This window comes from Chrysoperla carnea, chromosome 5 (assembly GCF_905475395.1).
Source record: "Chrysoperla carnea chromosome 5, inChrCarn1.1, whole genome shotgun sequence".
Classification (NCBI taxonomy): Eukaryota; Metazoa; Arthropoda; class Insecta; order Neuroptera; family Chrysopidae; genus Chrysoperla; species Chrysoperla carnea.
In genome coordinates this window covers 54,290,274-54,309,010 of record NC_058341.1, presented here as the reverse complement: position 1 = coordinate 54,309,010, position 18,737 = coordinate 54,290,274, and the positions used below count along the sequence as shown (strand labels likewise).

Below are 18,737 nucleotides of genomic sequence, written 5' to 3'. Positions count from 1 at the left end.
ACATAGTAGACACCAAACGGTTGATCCTAGCAGAAAGAGAACAGATAAAGAAGGTGCGTATAGCTGTTGAGCCAGATAAAGACAGGTAAATTAGGTGAGTATTGCTATCTTCGTTTCTCTTATACGCTTACAATTTTTGTCTCTTTTTACCTCTCTAACTGCGTTCAGAAATTCACTTGCGTTTCCTAAGTCTATACAGCTGTATGGTATTGTCTCTATGATTATAACACCAATTTTACAGTTAATAAGCAGTCTTAGATCTTAAAAAAAAACAACAGTGGTCTACAGAATGACTAAACTGTTAAATAGCTTGGCAATTTTTTATTATAGAGTATTGTTGTAAATAACTATGGTTTCTTATCATCAATCGATTTATTTAACGCCTACTCAAACTCAGTTTAAACATGTTATTGCAGTTCTATTTTAAAACCCTGGTTTTCACATAGCAAAATAACTTTCCCAAAAAATGTAAAAAGTTGATTCCAAATATCAAAAAACTTTGATGAAATGTAAATATGGGTGAACTATAATAACCCTCTTTATTTTCCCACTGATTTCACCTGTCAACCTTTACATAACCTCTTTATTATTTAATTGTGTAGTGACCTGTAATAATATTTATGAATTCAATGATCCGTTAACATAGAATTGAAATACTTTTTGATGTGTATTTTTTCAAAAAAAAGAGAGATCTCCGCTATTTATTTTTTTAAATAATCGGTTCTTAAATACATAAAAATGATTAATATGATACTTTTTTTTTGATATTTTAAAATGTTAAAAGGTTAATAAAATGTTTTCAAAAGATCTATTTGTATTAAAAATTTGTTCGTTTGGTCGATTTAAATAAAGGGCACTCACTCAAAACTTTTACTTTGTATAAATATATAATAAAAAAAAAAAATTGATTAGAATTGTAGATAATAATAATATAATGAATACCTTTGCTCTAAGATCTAGTATTTTTGTTTGATTGATTTCAAAAATTTTTATGATCTATAACTATGATGATTTAAAGAAATCGATCATTTTACAATCATAAAATAAAAATTTTATATATTGTTCATATTAATTCAATTTATAAATTAGTAGATATGATGAATTGTGTTGCCCAAGTATGTTTCAAAACTTTCTAGAACAATTCACCGCACATCTTTGCTACACACAGGTATACCTACATTTCGCTTAAAAAAAGAGATTCTTTAACCCATTTACAGTATCACAACGGACCCTCTGGTCTAAGTGTGTCCCACCCCAGGACAGCCACTCTAACCTAACCTAACCTAACCTAAGAGACTCTTGGTTATGTACTTATTTCAGAGAAATTGTAAGCCAATAATTGAAAAAACACGTCTATTTTTTTATGTCATTGACGCATAATTTGATTATATTTGTGACCTTACCCAGCTTTTCATTTTTTTGTTAAATCTTACAACTTTGGATGTAAGGATCTATGAACTAACACGTTAAGGTTTGACTACAAATTCCCATATTCAGTGTGTCGCATTTAAAATGAATACACCCCCATATTTTTGTTAGTTGGAGGAATACCGATTTGAAAGTTTGCACAGTCATACAGAGTAATGGGCCACCTTTGTTAAAATAGTTAACCGAAATCAAAACTTTAAACTCAACCTACTAGAAATTGACAAATATGGCTGATTCATAACATTTCGTTTCGCGTTAGCAATATCGAACAAACAAAAGTTAGCAGTAACCGTTAAGAATATTTTTTATTCCCAGATTCCAACCGATTTTCATGACAAAATGTGCATTGTTAATTTTGCTACACTCAACCGATTTCGATGATTCTTTTTTAGTGAAAAATTAGTTAGTGTACTTCAGATTCACTAAAAAACACATAATAAAAAGCTTTTTTTTTAAAAATTACTATTCTAAAACTAATATTTATGCACTAAAAAGTAAAAAAAAAAAAAAAAAAAAACGATAATATAATGCAAATGCAGTTACAATTATTGTTATTTTTGGAGTCGGTGTCAGCCAAGCTAATGTAGCAAACTCTTCTGTCACAGTTGTTTCCGTGGGTGACACTGACTCCAAAAAAAACAATAATTGTAACTACATTATATTATCGTTATTTTTTTACTTTTTAGTGTATAATAATTTGTTTTGGAATAGTTTTTCTTTTGAAGTCGGGTTTTTTTTTTTTGTTAAAAGTTTTTTATTTATCGCAGGGATGTTTCGACCTGTTAAGTCGTTCAACAATCCCATTGCTGTTCTGGTGATATTCAATACAACATTTTTTATGATTCTGTTATATATCATATCAATTTGCATACTCTGTCAAACCGTTTGTTTTTTGTGAATATATCTTAATATATATATTTCTTGTGTGTGTCTGTATGTGACTGAACTCCTCCTAGACGGCTGGACCGATTTCGATGAAATTTTTTGTGTGAGTTCAAGGGGATTGGAGAATGGTTTAGATTTACCATTCGGTCCACTACAACTGTTTTTGAGGGCTCCGTACCAAAAAAATGAAATTTCATTAAATGGTGGGAGCGCATATAAATCATATCATATTATGTATACTATGTGTACTATGTATTTTTAATAGTATTCAGGTATTGTCAATAGGCATTTATTAGAGCCATATGCGAGCGCAGCGAGCTCTACTATCAAAGGTCAGGCCAAAGGTCGAAGGTCAGGCCAGTCCAATAAATAGGAGTTAAATTGGGGTTTAGCGGGATGGGTTTAGCGGACAGGCTAAACGTAGTATAGGTATTCATGAATTGGAGTTACGTTTTTACGGGACAACGTCCGTCGGGGCCGCTAGTTTTATTATAAAACTTAATAACATATAATTTTCAAGAAAAAAAAATAAAACAAACTGTATTATGATATATGCCTTATCTGTGTGTGTGTGTGTGTGTGTTAAGTTGTTTTCTATGCAGCTTAAGGCACTTTTAATATTATTTTTTAAATTAAATCAATTAAAATCAAGTTAATTGGTAAAATGTTCACAAACACACAGTTTAATAATTTTCATATGCATATGCATACATATATCAATGTGGACACACGTACGCATACGTTTAATATGCGATATGCATAAATGATACTTTATCATGTAAACATAGTAAGAATTATACATAAAGTATGTTATTACGATCATAAAGTAAGGATGCACATAAATAAGAAAAACAAAAAATATGGTGTTTTTAGCTAGTTTTACAAATAAGTTTTGTAAAGTTTTGCTAAGTTTTCATATTTGCAATTTCTTTGTGCGTTTTACACTTTTGGGTCTATTGTTTCCAAAAACCAGACAGCCTACGGGATGTAGCTCGACACTCTTTTCCAAAAAAGTGAGCGAAAAATGCTTTTTCTAATTATTAGATATAGCCATGGTTAGGTTAGGTTAGGTAATATTGGCTGTTCACGATGCACACACTTAATATAGGCTATACAGCCCATTGTGATACCATATATGTGTTTTACCACCTTTCCGCTGATAATTTCATTTTTCAACCCCTCAATTTCAGAGGTTGAGTGCACCTCCTTCATGCATATACCATGCACTACATCAGTCCATCAAATCTATTAATTAAATTAATTTTGTTGCGACGGCGGTAATCGAACTCCTTACCCTAAGCATACCGCGGAAAGAATTGGCTACGCCTTAACCAACTGAGCTAATAGGGCGATAGATATGTCCATATTTACAGTAAAATTTACTATAGAAACAATAATCAAAAAACAAAATTTTTATAGTAGATATTGTATATAAGTGGTAGAAGGGTGGAAATTAAGACGTGATTTTCTAAGGAAACCTGACAGTTTTCTAAGTTTTAGAACGATTTTGCAAATTTTCAATTAAACAAAAATTAAAGTTGGTACCATGAGGTCTAGGCAAAATACTTGTATCAGGTCTCCGAATAGCCAAGTAAGATAAAGTGTCTGGGAAATGAAACAAATACGAATTTTTTTTTCGTTATAACATTTTTGTGTGTTTTTAAGAATGTCTTCAAAAACGTCGTTAGTCATATTAGTCTATATAGCAGTCAAGATACTAAGTACAGAAATTTAATATCGAAATAATTTGGACGTTTCGTTTTTGTTTTATTTAATTCTAGTTCTGAAAAATTGAATATCAGAAACGGGAATTTAAAATAATGTGATCCATGATCTTTTGAAGATTGTAAAAGTTCTTGAATCAATCACACTTCTTAAAACGAAAAAATAGCGTTATTCATAAGGGCTAAATTATATTTCACAATTGCGTGACTACAGTACTACATCGATATAAAAAAAATGAAAATGTGTAGAAATTTTTAGTCTCATATCCTTAGAAATAACATGTCTGACACTGACGAGAGATAAATTCTTGCGGAATCTTTTTTATTGAATGCATGCACTAGAAGTTGTTTGACTTTCAGAGGTTTGACTAAATTGACGACTTACAGAGGTTTGAAGAAATTTATTATAAAGAGATTTGACAAAAGTTATTCGCAATGTAAAGGTATATTTTTCGTTAACTCTTCCGGGCAATTTTAAGGCATTTCGATAAATTTGTTGAATCGAGCAAATCTTTATATATTGAAGTTCGTTTTAATAAAATTTTTACTGTATTTAGTAAATATCAGCTACGTTATCGATATACACTAAAGCAAAAATACTGGTGCACGATCAAAATTTCATTAGTCGAAAAAATATTTAATTAACACATTTTCACAACTATATGTGGTGCTTACTCTATGAAATTATTAAATATTCATGTTTAATAATATAATATTTAAATAAAAATAATAATAAATTGTTTTAATAGTCAGGCCTATATATTTGAGTGATATTATTATTTATTAAAAAAATTCATTTTTTTATTGACATTTCTAGGTCACAATAATTATAAACAATGTACTCACATAAAACTGAAATATACAACTTAAATTGTATACATAACACATCTTTTGTTTTTGTGATATTCGTGACTTTTATTAATAATATGGGACTAGCTGACTTCGTGGATTGTAAATTGAAATATTAAAGAATTTTAGCGTCGTTCACAACGGAAGAATTAAAAAAACTGTACTTAAATATTGAAAAAAAAGAAGTTTTTAAGAAAAATCGTGACTGGTGGCTGGATACCTTTAAGTGGTATTGGTTTTTTCAAAGGAATTTTAGCGTCGGTATATTATAAATTATAAGAATAATTTGAATCCTTAAGGGTATCGATAATGGGTGTGGAGGAGAAGATAGAGTACTTTCTTCTTGTTTTTCATTTTTCAAAGAAATCAATTATCAATATTAAAATTAATTTTAACTTTCTTTGTTTCGGTGTATATTAAAAGGCCGCATATAATGGAGCTAAGAATCGTATTTATTTATAAAATATTGATGCCAAATTTTCCGTGAGAATAATCTGATCAGTTTGCCACGTTAAAGTTCCGAGAAGTTGATACACTACTTATTAATACAATTGTATGGATTGCATTTATGGCTTACATTGAGAATATAATATTATTGTCTAGCAAATTTAAATAAGTAATTACGATAATTTACATTTAAAAAATAATATTTGTGCTAATTGGTCTCTTATTTTCACAATTTCCAATGCAACAAGATTAATTAATTGTTATTTTTCAATAATTTTAATTTACATGTAAAGAATTACAAATTAATCATAACAGCCTCTTTTAACGTCAAAATATTCCACTGGAAGTGCTGTCGTCGATTTTATTGTCGATACCATGACTACACACACAACGAATAACCATATTTTTTATGTATTATTTACCCAGCTTCTCTATAATTAAAAATTTAAATAAATATAAAAATAATTTAAAATAAAAGCTGATTGGAACTGATGTGCATAAACTTAGCAACGCAACTTTGGTAATTAATATTACTTAAAAAGAAATTTTGCCACTAATGCTGTTAAGAAGATACTGCATTTTCTACTTCATATGAAGTTAGCTAAGCAAATGTTTAAAAATCGAACGTTAACGAATTTACCTGAATATAAAATAAACAAGTGAAAGCAAACAATTGACTTAGTTAATTGTGGAGATACCATGTATAGGGCGGTATTGATAACGCAATTGTTTGTTTTTGTACGTTATGTAAGTAAAGATAGATAGCCACACATACATAAATTTCACACACATATAACTGATAAGCCCATGTAATACATACTATATAATTTGTTGTGCCCTTAGCGGTGTTTACAAAAAAATGTGTCAAACAAAAGTTGTTTATAAAGAACATTTTTTACATTTAAACTTTCCTTCTATCTCTACCGGTTTACAAGGTGGGTCCTACGAACCCAAGACCCAATTGGCCCCTGTTGTTTAATGACGAACTCGACCTCACTTCAAAATTTCAGTTGATATCTCTTTTCGTTTTTGAGTTCTCGTATTGTGAACCGGAAATGGATTTTTAGAACACCCATACCAAAATTTTGTTGGTAGCACCAATATTTTTAAGAGTTACAAACTTGGAACTAAACTTAGGATACCTTGATATATATTTTATATATAAAGGGTATAAAATTAAAAATTTACTGAGCCTTGGAGGATTTATGTTAGATATCGGGAGATAGCCACCCTAGACTACATCAAAATTTATTTTTGATAATTTTTACCATGACTAGATGAAATTTTGACCAGATGAAAACTATTTTATTTCTATTTTACCATGACTAGATGAAAAAATATTTTGTGTACGGTTTAAAAATTTCACAAAATTGTTCACTAATATTAAAAAGATTTTTTTACTAGTTATTAAAATAATTAACACTTCTAAAAAAGATTGATGTGTCAAAAAGATTCTTACTAAAAAATATTACAAATTTTTTATTAGTACTTCGTGATTAAAATGCTTTTGACAGACACTTGGCGTCATAAAAATCACTTATGAATTCAATCCAAACAATAGGAATTGTTGCAAAAAAATAAACATAGGTATTATTATTTGACAAACTATTAGTTACTTTACAATCAAAGTTTATGATTTAACATTAAAAAAATGTCACACCTGAAACATAAATAAAAAATGACTCATTTTATTATTTATAATGATTATTTAATTTTTTTATTTTTTATTTGCAAATATCAAACGTCTATTAATTAATCCTTGAAATGAAATTATTATTAATTATATTGAAATTAATTTCTATATCATATGTAATTTTTTTTTTCAATTGGACAATGATAAATCATTTTTTTAAAGCGAAATTTTTCCATTCTAAAAAATAGTTTAGACTGTTTCTAAGCGTATTTTTTGTCAGCAAATTATTTGAAATAGTCGATATTGTTGGTTAATTATACGAATACAAATCCGTTATTCTAACAAAGATTAAGATTATTTAGTCATTAATTCGATTATTTAGTCTTAAGAAATTCAATGAATTTAATAACTTTATGGGTCTTCAAAATTTCTGCGGACAAATAATATTTTAAAATCGCTCAAAAGAGTCGAGTTTACTATGCAAGGTTAGAATCGTATGGATCAAAAATCGATTTGCCAAAAAGCTAAAGCAAAAAGATATGAATAAAAAAAACTAGAAGAATATATATATGAAATATATCATAGTGTATAATAAGTTTAATGCCAAGATTGTAACGCTAAAAAATATTGATGCTACAAACAAAGGTTTGGTATAGATGTTCATAAAATCACCTAATTAGTCCATTTCCGATTGTCTGTCTGTCTGTCTGTCCGTCTGTCTGTCCGCCTGTCTGTCTATCTTTTAATATGATAACCCAAAAACGAAAAGAGATTTCAAGCTGAAATTATAATAATTTATAGCGTACTTAGGACGTAAAAAGTGAGGTCGAGTTCGTAAATGAGCAACATAGGTCAATTGGGTCTTGGGTGCGTAGGACCCATCTTGTAAACCGTTAGAGAAAGAACAAAAGCTTAAGTGTGAAAAATGTTTCCTATAACAAAATAAACAACTTTTGTTTGAAACATTTTTTAGTAGACATCACTGTTTACCCACGAGAAGTTATGCATGTATGGCTATCTAAGAGTGGATATCTTTCTTTACTTGCGTGGCATCAAAAAAGGAACGGTTGCATCATCAACACTTTCTATACATGGTATTTCAACAACTAACTCAGTCAAATGTTTGTTTTCACTTGTCTTAGTTAATTTTAATAACTGGATATATACACTTTTGGTGAGGATAATGTTACCAACGATATTTTCCAGACACAAGAAGTTCTTGAAACAAAACTTCTTAAGGTATTTCTATCGGAGTCAGAGAGAATGTGATATCTGAGAAAGAGAACACATATAGTTATCTAAATATCGTATTAGTGCTGTAAATCTGTCAACACTACAAAGGATACTCTCATAAAGACCGAAAGATAGTCGCCACGAGTCTGCCTTTCAGTTTTATTGGAACGGTTTAATGGTTAAAAATCGATCCAAAGTTTTTTCGGCAAATACGAAGACACTAGGAGCTAAAAGAAAGGGATTGAAAATATGGTTTGAGTTTATGGATAGTTCTAGAGAAAATTTCTCGTAAATACTAAAATTAATTTAATTTAAAAGAATTACATCATTTTTTTATTGATTTAACATACATTTCCTGAACATACTTTTTAAATTATACAAATATGCAATACATTCATAAAAGAATACACAGATCATTTCATAACTTCCGTTAAATTGGTGATTGTTTACAGATTGCATTCCAATCTAAATTATCATGCACTAATTTTGAATTGAATAAATGGAAGTGGAAGGAAAAACATTTGGTTCAATTCAAATCTTAATGATTTCCTTTTAAAAAATTATCTTAACCAAATTTTATACGTTAAGTTTGGCTCTAAAATATTGATAAAAAATTTAATTTGACAATTATGATTCGATAACCGGCATTGATTTGGTTTTAAGAGTGTGATATTAAAAAAATTCCACTTATTTTTTAACGATTAAATTAAATTAAATTCCCCTTAACGATTTCCAACTGAATTAACCAATGGAAGTTATTTATCAAATATTAAACTAAAAAATAGCAAAGGTAAACAAAATGACTGACATCATGACGTAGTTTTGCAAAATAATGACAAACAAAGCAAATTTTAAATAAATAATTTCTCAAACCAAATTGTATACATAACTTTTCTACAGAGTGTTCCATTAAGTTGTCAAATATGCTTCCGACAAAAATAAATAAGCCGTTGTAAGTGTGACCGTAATAGAGCAGATCATAACCTTTAGTGATAATAATAATTGTTTTAGAAAAAAGCATTCAGATTTTTTCACAATGAAATTAATTAATAATTATAAATTAAGTTCTTATATTTTCTCGCCTTGTTAACTAGAAATATATGGCTTAAGTACAATCGTCGGTGTTCCTAAGATCTTAAGGCACTCTGAACGACTGGTCCTACCAGATAGTGTGGGCAAGGAGAAAATGATATCGCATCTTTTCTGTCATAGTCCAGCTCATGCTATTAGGAGATTGACGCATTTTGGACAGCCTTTCTTTGAAGATCTCTCCAACGTAAAATTCGTTAACATCAATAGCATTTTACTGTTCTTAAACAACTCCAAATGGTTCATGGAGTAATCGGAGACGAGACAACACTTTTTTTGGTATCACAACGGTCAGACGCTATGGTTTAAGTGTAGTCCACCCCCAGAGAGTCATTACCTAACCAAACCTAATCTCGCCTTGTAATCAATTTTTTTTTAAATTTTTGGAAGTATTAAAGTATTAAATTGATGCTTTAGATTCAAACATAAGATTTTAATCCACGATACCAAGTAAACAATATGTATGTTACCGGCAATGTGTAGAATAAGGTATTTTATAAAATCCCTTGAAACTGTTTTAAAAAATGGTTTTAAATTATGTTTTCATGTTAAAACTCGACGACATTAGGTTGCATTGCATACAATTTTTCGGTCAAAGTTTAAAAAATCACCATCAAAATTAGAAATATAAAAATATGCCAATGCGTAATCTAATCTGCTATGTCATTGCTTATAGGTTTACTTTCAAATATAGAAAACATTTTTTTTTCCCTGAAATTTCTGAAATAGTATGTACCTACGATATTATACATTACGACTGTTATAGAATGTCTGTATTATTTATTTTATCGATAACATATATAAATTAAATAAAAAGATTGATATCACCATTATATTTTTTGATAACGAAAACGTAAATTTAATAATAACAGACAGACGCCAATTAAAAATCAACAAATAATATTAATAATACTTATGTACACAATAATTTATTATCACACACATACACTTAAGTATTTAGAAACTTAAAATTGGCACGCGGACGAGTTGATCTCACCAGCTGTAAGTGATATACTTAATCACAAAAGTTAATTTTCACATCAAAATATTTTATATGAACGTTAAATAACCTCTATATACAGGCTTGAGGTTTGTTAATGGGAGATTTAGGCTCAGAAAGTAAAGGATTGGGTCACAATATATGTCACGATCTTATTTGCGGTACCAAAATGTGTTTTAGTTACTCTTATTGAGTATATTACTCGTTGCTAATTTGGTGACAGTCTGCACTATCTTTGTTAGAATTTACAGAAAAGAGGTGGTGATCACTTAACAAATGGGCAGATGTTCTTGAAACGAGAACTAAGAACACTATCGATTAAATTACCTTCCAAACAAATAAACAAAAATCAAAATTGGTTCATTTGTTTAGGAACTACAATGCTTAGATTTTATGTTGTGGGTTTCTTTAAATTTTTAGTTTAATATTACCTAGTAATAATTTTTACCACGTATGGATCAAGAATTTCAAATCGTACATTTCAGTTCGCCTTTCGTCAATTATAGAAAAGTTGAAAACAAAGTATTTATTCTCAATTGCAGACATTAAATTGTAAGGGAATTATTTCGATTTACAGAGTAAGTATCCGAAGAACAGATATCTTCGAACACTTTCTAAAAATTTTAAAACATTTAATATCCCCTTTTTTGTTTTGACAGCTCTTCAAATACTTCGCCACCATCATTCATTGCTAATATTTCTGTACAGATCAATTTTAAAAACCTATCAAAAAGTTGCTTCACCTAAATATATTTTTATGTTGTATGTAAAATATTTAATTGCATTTTCAAATCATTCAATTATTTTTGTTGCCGATAAAAACATGTAAATTCCCCTCAATTTTCCCCCCGCTTCCACCATCTTAAAATATATATTATATTTCTACTCACTTCCTTGAGTTGATATCAATAATTAATGTGAGTTTTAATGTGTTAGTGAAGCTAATCAATTTTATCAGTCCCCATTGGCATATAATTATTTTTAATTTGTTATTTTTGTGTTGTTGAAGTGTTTATAGATAAATTTAAGAATATGTCAGATTTGTTATTTGGATTAATATCTTAAAGACACGAGCTAAAAGCTATTTTTTTTTTAATATATTTTGATTTTTGATTGATACCAAGATTCAAAACTAGATTTTGGATTTCAAGAACGCACTGTCGTTGTCTCGTACGATGCTAAATGAATAAACAATCATTTTTAAACTCAAAATTCAAAAATATGATTATGGAGATATGCAAGGATTGAATAATACTAGGGATTTCAATAAAAATTTATAAATACATTTTTTTATTAACAAAGTTTCCAAAAATCACAAAAAATTCCTAGGTCATCGGGCTTTTTATTATTATTTTATCGTTCAAAGTTGGCTGAAAAAATGATGAATCATATAGGTTATCCTTTTCAATTATATATTTCTATATGAAAAAAATCTAGAGAGAGATAAAAAACTATCTAAAATATTTAGACAATCTTGTAGTTTATAATAATATCATAAAAATATAACCGATGATATGAAAACAAAATTTTAATTTAATTATGAGTTCATCAAAGATCTATCATCTGATCAGTGACGACTATAATATTGATGATTGAAGAGCGATATCTATATTATCAAATTTATAAGCATCATTAGCACACAATATATTATTGTAAAGTTAGTTTCGTGATATTTTAAAGCAAAAAATAACTCATTACTTGACTACAAAACATGTATTTGGTTTATATGTATGTAAATATAATCCAAATACATCACCTTAACAGATTAATTTATAGAATTAACAAATGTTTGGAAAATTAAAAAAACCCCCGTCAAATGCTGTTTTTTCATTTTGGCTCTGTCCAACCTGAATCGATTTTCTTGAAACATATCTAAGAACACTCTCTATTAAATTAACTTTCAAAAACAAAATCAAAATCAATTCATTCGTTTAGGAGCTACAATGCCACAGACAGACACTTATAGCGGTGAAACCTATAACACCCCTCTTTTTTTGGTTCGAAGATTAAAAAATCTAATTAAAATCGTTGTATTGTAGGGGTCAAATAAGTCTGCAAAATTGTATAAAATGCTTATCAAAGGGAGTTTACAATTGGTTAACAAACGTTTGCTTCAATCGAATATGAAACAGAGCTTAATCGAACATGAAACAGAGCTTAATGGAATATCCAACAAGTTTTATTTTCATATTGACCTAGAATATGTTGAAATATCAAAGAGTTTACCATACAGGATTATTTAATCGCAGGTACAACAGAATTAAAAAAGTTTCTTTATAAATTCCGTTCTTATCCGTATAAAATTTCAACTTATAATTAATATAAAAATATTTTTAATAAAAACATAATATATAGAAATTCTTCTAAAGAAAACATTTTAAAAATGTTAAATTATTAATAATATCCAAACAATATATCGAATTACACCTAGTGTTGATGTCATTAAGAGTCTATTAATTTTACTACTTATTTTCAAAAAACCAACACAAAAATTAAGAAACAGTATTACATAATTTATTCGACTACTGCAGCCAGCAAGACTACAGCTATAGCAGCCTAACGTAGCACATGTCATGTTACACTACTTGTATTTCAAAAATTAAAATAAATAGTTAACTTTCTCATAATGGTTAATAGAAAAATAAAAAGGACTTCCAACTGATTTTAATATTTATAGATTATGTTTCATTATTATTAGGTAGATACATTCTTATTATAGATTTTTTGTATTGTATGTAGAATTTTATTAATTCCAAATACACTGTCCAGATCAAAATATATCGAACCAATCGATAATGATTTGATATTTGGAGCTAAATTTTTTCATTTAATGTCGAATTGACACTTTGAATATGTATGAAACGTGAAAAATAAGTTTTATCAAGGAAAATGCTTCACACGAAAAATGTAAATTTCAAAGGCACACTTCTCATAAGGGTAGTTCAATCTAAGTTTTCTGATTCAATTAAAACCGCTCTCTAATTCGTAACTTTCAAACATTAAACAAACCCTTTAAATTCGAAAAATTATAAAAGCGTAAACATTTTTTGTTTGAAACATTTTTCTATAAAACGAATAGTTTAGACAGTCATTGAAATCAAAAATGCCCAATAAGACGCTATATGAAACTAAATTTCATAGCTTCTTGCACATTTCTTCATTCAATTATAACAAAAATGATCAGTATAGAAAAACACACTGGAAAATGTTTTTCAAAAAGTGCCTAGTTTCCGTAGAAGACATACGAAAAACAATTTTTATGTAAAACTTTTCAGTCCGTTTTTGCCTAATCTGTTTGGTTTGCGGAAAAACGTTATCGTACAAAAAATTTTACCTATTTAATAAATATCTTTCTAATTTAAGTCTATTAAAAAGTATGGAATAGAGTCAGCATTTCATTGAGTCTGATAATCTGTGTCAAGTTTAATGATTGCGTCAAAAGGGCGCTTATAGACCAATATGTTTTGCTTGACCCATTTTCATCAACAAAACTTAGTTTTCGTGTTTCAAGCATATGTCAACCCTGTACATTCACTTTCGTGCAAAGTATATGTGTCTCAGATTATAATTTCCTAGTCAAATCTCAATAGACAATACTCGAAAGTAGAAAAGTTTTCACATTTCCTATTATCAACGTAAGCAGCTATTAAATAAATTATTCTTCTTCTGAATTTCTTGAAATTAATATTCGTTTAGGGAAAGTATTATAATTCCTTCTTAATTGATGCTCTTTCACTTCGGCCACAAAATAATTCTAATATTTAATTATTCATAACGCAAGAAATATTTCGATGTCCTTTACTTTGTAACCATATTGACTTAAAATTATAAAGTATCAAATGGTCACTTAGCTGTCGAAAAATAAATAAAAAATGTTGAATTTTGAATAAATACAAAACTTGACGATTTAATGGACAAAGTTTATATGAATGTAGCACAAATGGCTTACATTGTTTGAGAAATTGTAGAGCTACCATAATTTAATAATTAAACAATTGTTAACAACTAAAAATTGAAGCTTTAGAATCATACCATCAGTAATTACTCTTCTGAACTTTATAAAAATGATTTTAAGATTTTGAAAACCTCAAAAATTTAATTTATTTTCATTAGTTTTCGGGTTTGAACATAGCCATTCTGGAGTTTTATCAAAAATTAAACTGTTTATAACTTTAAAACGGTGCACTTTAGGAAAAAAAATCACACAAAACCTTTTTGACGTAAAATTACTTAAAAAAAAATCGGGTAGCTTTTGATTTCAAAAAATTGATATTTAACTGTTTCTGTGGATGGTGAGGGATATATAAAAATTGGACCTATAGCGTTTCTAGCAACACCCGGAATATTATTTTATAAACTTTTCTGAACAAGAAACAATTGACAAAATGCTGTCCTCGACTTTTGCATTCTCAACTCTTTCTAGCGCCTGTTCTACTAAATAGATTACTTCAATTATTTCGACTCTAAGTATACTTAGATGCATGTCGTTTTTCTAAAACCTACACACTCCAAAACCTCATACCCAGGTAATAATGCCTACTGAAAAACATGTACATAATATATAACTAATTAAAAATACATACGCATAACAAGCGCCCCTACTGTGGTGTTTTAATAAATAGTTAAAAAACTCAACCAAAAATAGTAGATAAATAATTTCTTCTATTAACAACAAAAAATTCATTTGGGAAGAGAAAATTTTTCAATTATAAAAAACACCTATTTAAATTTTTATTTCTATTATTAATTTTAAATACTTTTAAACAATATTGTCCATTTTATTTTAATTGGAACTTTCTCTTTATTTTTGAATTAATAGGTTCGATTTAGTAAGTTATAATTGGAGACACTTGTCGGAAAATAAATGCACCCTTTGGAAAATGGTTTGTTTCTTCGATAAATGATTTATTCTTTTTTATTCTTAATTTCAGATGTGATAAATTTAAAATAAATTAATTTTTTTTTTAATAATAACTTTAAAATGTCTGGAACAACAAATTTAAGAACCGATCATAATAAACGAATGGGTCGGCCAGGAAGTGGACTCAGCTTAAGTGTTCTTGGTATGTATGTCTTATTCTTTTTTTGAAGGCGGTAAAGTTCAAAATGTTTTAATTATAGATATCAAGGGATGTTTACAAAAAAAAGAAGTTAATAATAGGTGGTCAATAGACAGTGAACCGCCAACGAGATTTCTAATTTAGATCAAAGTATAGACGTTTTGTTATGGTTTTTTTAAACTGGAATTTTGGAATTCTTTTAAAATTATTCATCAAACTATAGCATGTTTTATATATTGTTTTTGGTTTTAAAAAATCGTTGAAATTTTTTGTATATAACTATTTTTTGTCAAATGATCCAATTTTATTTTTAATCCAAATTGCTAACTTATTGAAGGCAGAATCACTTGGAAGGTTTTTTGGAAGGTCTAATGAATTTGTTAGTACTTGCGAACGCATAACGCATAAGAACTATCTCTATTTAGATTATTCAAAATGGCAATTGACTGCTTGACGTCATTAATCATTTCCCAATAACATTCTTTTTTTCAGAAAAGTGAAGTTGGTTTTTGAAAATCTTTAATAGTATATGCAACATTGAACATTTAAAATTCCTAACTAAACAACGGGGAAGACATAGTTTGGTGACTTCATTGCATGATATCACCATAGAGATTACATATAAAACTGTATTTCCTAAAAGGAGATGGATAACAATCTATGAATGCTTATAACTTCTTTGTTTTTTAATTAAGGAGATATGCAAGATTTTTGACTAACAAAGTTTCCAAAAATCACAAAAAATTCCTCCATCGGGCTTTTTATTATTATTTTATCGTTCAAAGTTGGCTGAAAAATTGATGAATCATATAGGTTTTCCTTTTCAATTGGATATTTCTATACCAAAAAATCTAGAAAGTGTGATAAAAAACTTTTTTAAATATTAAGACAATCTTGTAGTTTATAATAAAAATATAAGGTTGTCGATGATATAAGAACAAACTTTAAATTTAATTCTGAGTTCATCGATGATCCATCATTTTATGAACAGAGACGACTATAGTTAGAGCTTTGATGATTGAAGAGAGATATCTATGTTATCAAATTTATAAGCAGCACTTGCACACAATATATTATATATTTTTGTAGTTGCGTGGTATTGTAAAGCTATAAATAACACCTGATTTGACTTCAAAGCATGTATTTTATTTATATATATGTACCGTGCAATAAACCAAAACTTTTTTACAATACTGTAGGGCAGGCGTGGGTGAGTTATTTTAAGTCAAAGCCACCATTTTTATAAGTTTATTGCTTGCCATAAAGTTTATTGCGTGTCTCCTTATGCAAGTCCGAATTGCTCATAGAAGTGGAAGTGAGACAGGTATACGACTATTCTACCTATCTCAGTTTCTCTTACAGTAATGAGATAACTGCGTATTGAAAAATACCTTCATCTGAAACACACTGTATGTATTTTTACATTCATAATTTAAATTAATATATATTTTTTTTTTTTTTTTTTTTTTAGAAAGTAATGTAATAATAATAATAATTTTTTTTAAATCCATATATGGATCCATAAAAAATTGATTGAGATCAATACATATAGAGGTACATTAAATCTTATAAAATAATAATGACTCGCAATAATATTTTAGGCTTACATATTTATTTATTATTAATTTTTATTTTTATTTTATTTTTTATTCAAAAAATTGTTTCTGTTTTTTTTTTTTTTTTTTTTTAATTTCATTTTTAACCATATTTAGGTAAATTTGATTGAATTTGTATGAAATTGGTTATGAAAAATTTGTTTTGATTGATCGATTTTTATTTTTTTTTGTATGTGAAATTCTTCTAATTAAAGTAACAACTTAATTTTCTTATTTCTTTATACTTTTATTTTTTTTAGTGTGCGTGATAATATTTATGTAATTTGCCGTAATTGGAAATTTTTAATTACCGTTTTCATGGTAATTTTTATTCAAAATATGCAAATTATGTAAAAACATTTATTTATGGAGTATTTAATTAAAAGTAAAATTTACGAAATTTATAAAGTCGCCAGATGAAAACAGTAAAAATTTTGGCGTCGTGTCATTTAAACATTGAAAACCGTCTTATAAGCAAGATGATGCTTATAAGAAATCTGCGCGCTTAATAACAGTTTCCACTAGTTACAACCTTGACTCAAACTTGAAAACAAAAAAATATGTAGAACCATTCTCTCGGTTGCTTCCTTTGATAAGTAAATATGAATAATAGGGTACTTTCGGTAGTGAAAAATATATGAAATTTGAAAAAAGTTAAAATTTATGTAAAAATATTCTTAAATATTCTGATTTCGAGTCATAAAAGCACACTGTATATCACGTGACTTAAAACGCGAGCAAACCCAAATGTGATGTCATATCGGTATGAATCATAGACCATCAGTTAGTTCAGTGTAGACAGATAGGTATAATATATCCATAGATAATAAGTATTTATATTTATTATAATTAGTTGTCTATGAATATATCTGTCAAACTTATCTGTGTTGTAATGATACCGATATTACGTCACCAAATTGAATGCCCGCGGTTTTGAAAGTTTAAAAAATATTTAAAATTTAATTTAAGTTTTTGGCAAGAAAGCGTGGGTATTTTTTCGAAATAAATTTTTGGTGTCTTTTTATTAGCAAAATCAACATTTTGAAGTACTTTTTCAAATATAGTAGACTGTAGAATACCCTATTGTTGTCTCGTAGATATAGAAGAAACTGAAGATTGATTCGAAGCACATAACCGTGAAAGTACCAATTGGTAAAACAGTAACATGGGTACACCGAACAGACGGCAGGTCAGGACAACTACCTCCCTGAACCTAGAATTATCATATAATCATTTTTAATATTTCTTCCTTATACGGAAATGTTCACTAAAATATTATTGAAATTATGAAATTCATAGACCAAAATTTTCCTATTTACTCACTCTGCAAAAATTCTTATCCCCCCCCCCCCGCACTTTGAATAGTAGGTTAATAGGCAATAAACTTTATAGAGAGAATCATTAAATCGAACTAATGCAAGGACAAAAATATCCCAGTTCTTAATCTCTCTGGAGGATGTGCGGTAATTAGACGTAATTAAACTAAAAATGGAACTTGAGAGTAAGCTTTGTACATCGTCGCGTCATTTCATCTCTATAGGTGATAAAAATGTATGATCACGAAAAAACATGACAACAATATTAAAACTAAAAATATTGAAATAAAAAAATATGAAACACTTTGAGTTATTTCCTTCACCGGAAACCTTCAATTTAAAAACACAGATTTTAAATTTATGTAAAATACATTATATTATCTCTAGGGGCAGTCGTAGTATTTGACAATAATTTCAGAACGGTATGAATTTTCAAAGACCATTCTTCGTCTTGCCTAGCAATTCTGCCTAATACGAA

The 18,737-nt window shown here is 28.2% G+C and overlaps 1 protein-coding gene across 3 annotated transcripts in view; it reads left to right on the top strand.

Annotated features, from left to right (window-relative positions):
* LOC123301870 (protein TANC2) overlaps nt 1-18,737 on the top strand; it is a 219,458-nt gene that overhangs the window by 116,036 nt on the left and 84,685 nt on the right. Inside the window, exon 1 of one of the 3 annotated variants that reach the window (XM_044884811.1) lies at nt 15,267-15,351. The exons of the other annotated variants lie outside the window; for them this stretch is intronic. Within the exon in view, the coding sequence (XP_044740746.1) occupies nt 15,270-15,351 (82 nt within the window). The 5' untranslated portion in view covers nt 15,267-15,269. Of the gene's footprint in view, nt 1-15,266; nt 15,352-18,737 lie in introns of those variants that run through there. 3 annotated transcript variants of the gene reach the window in all.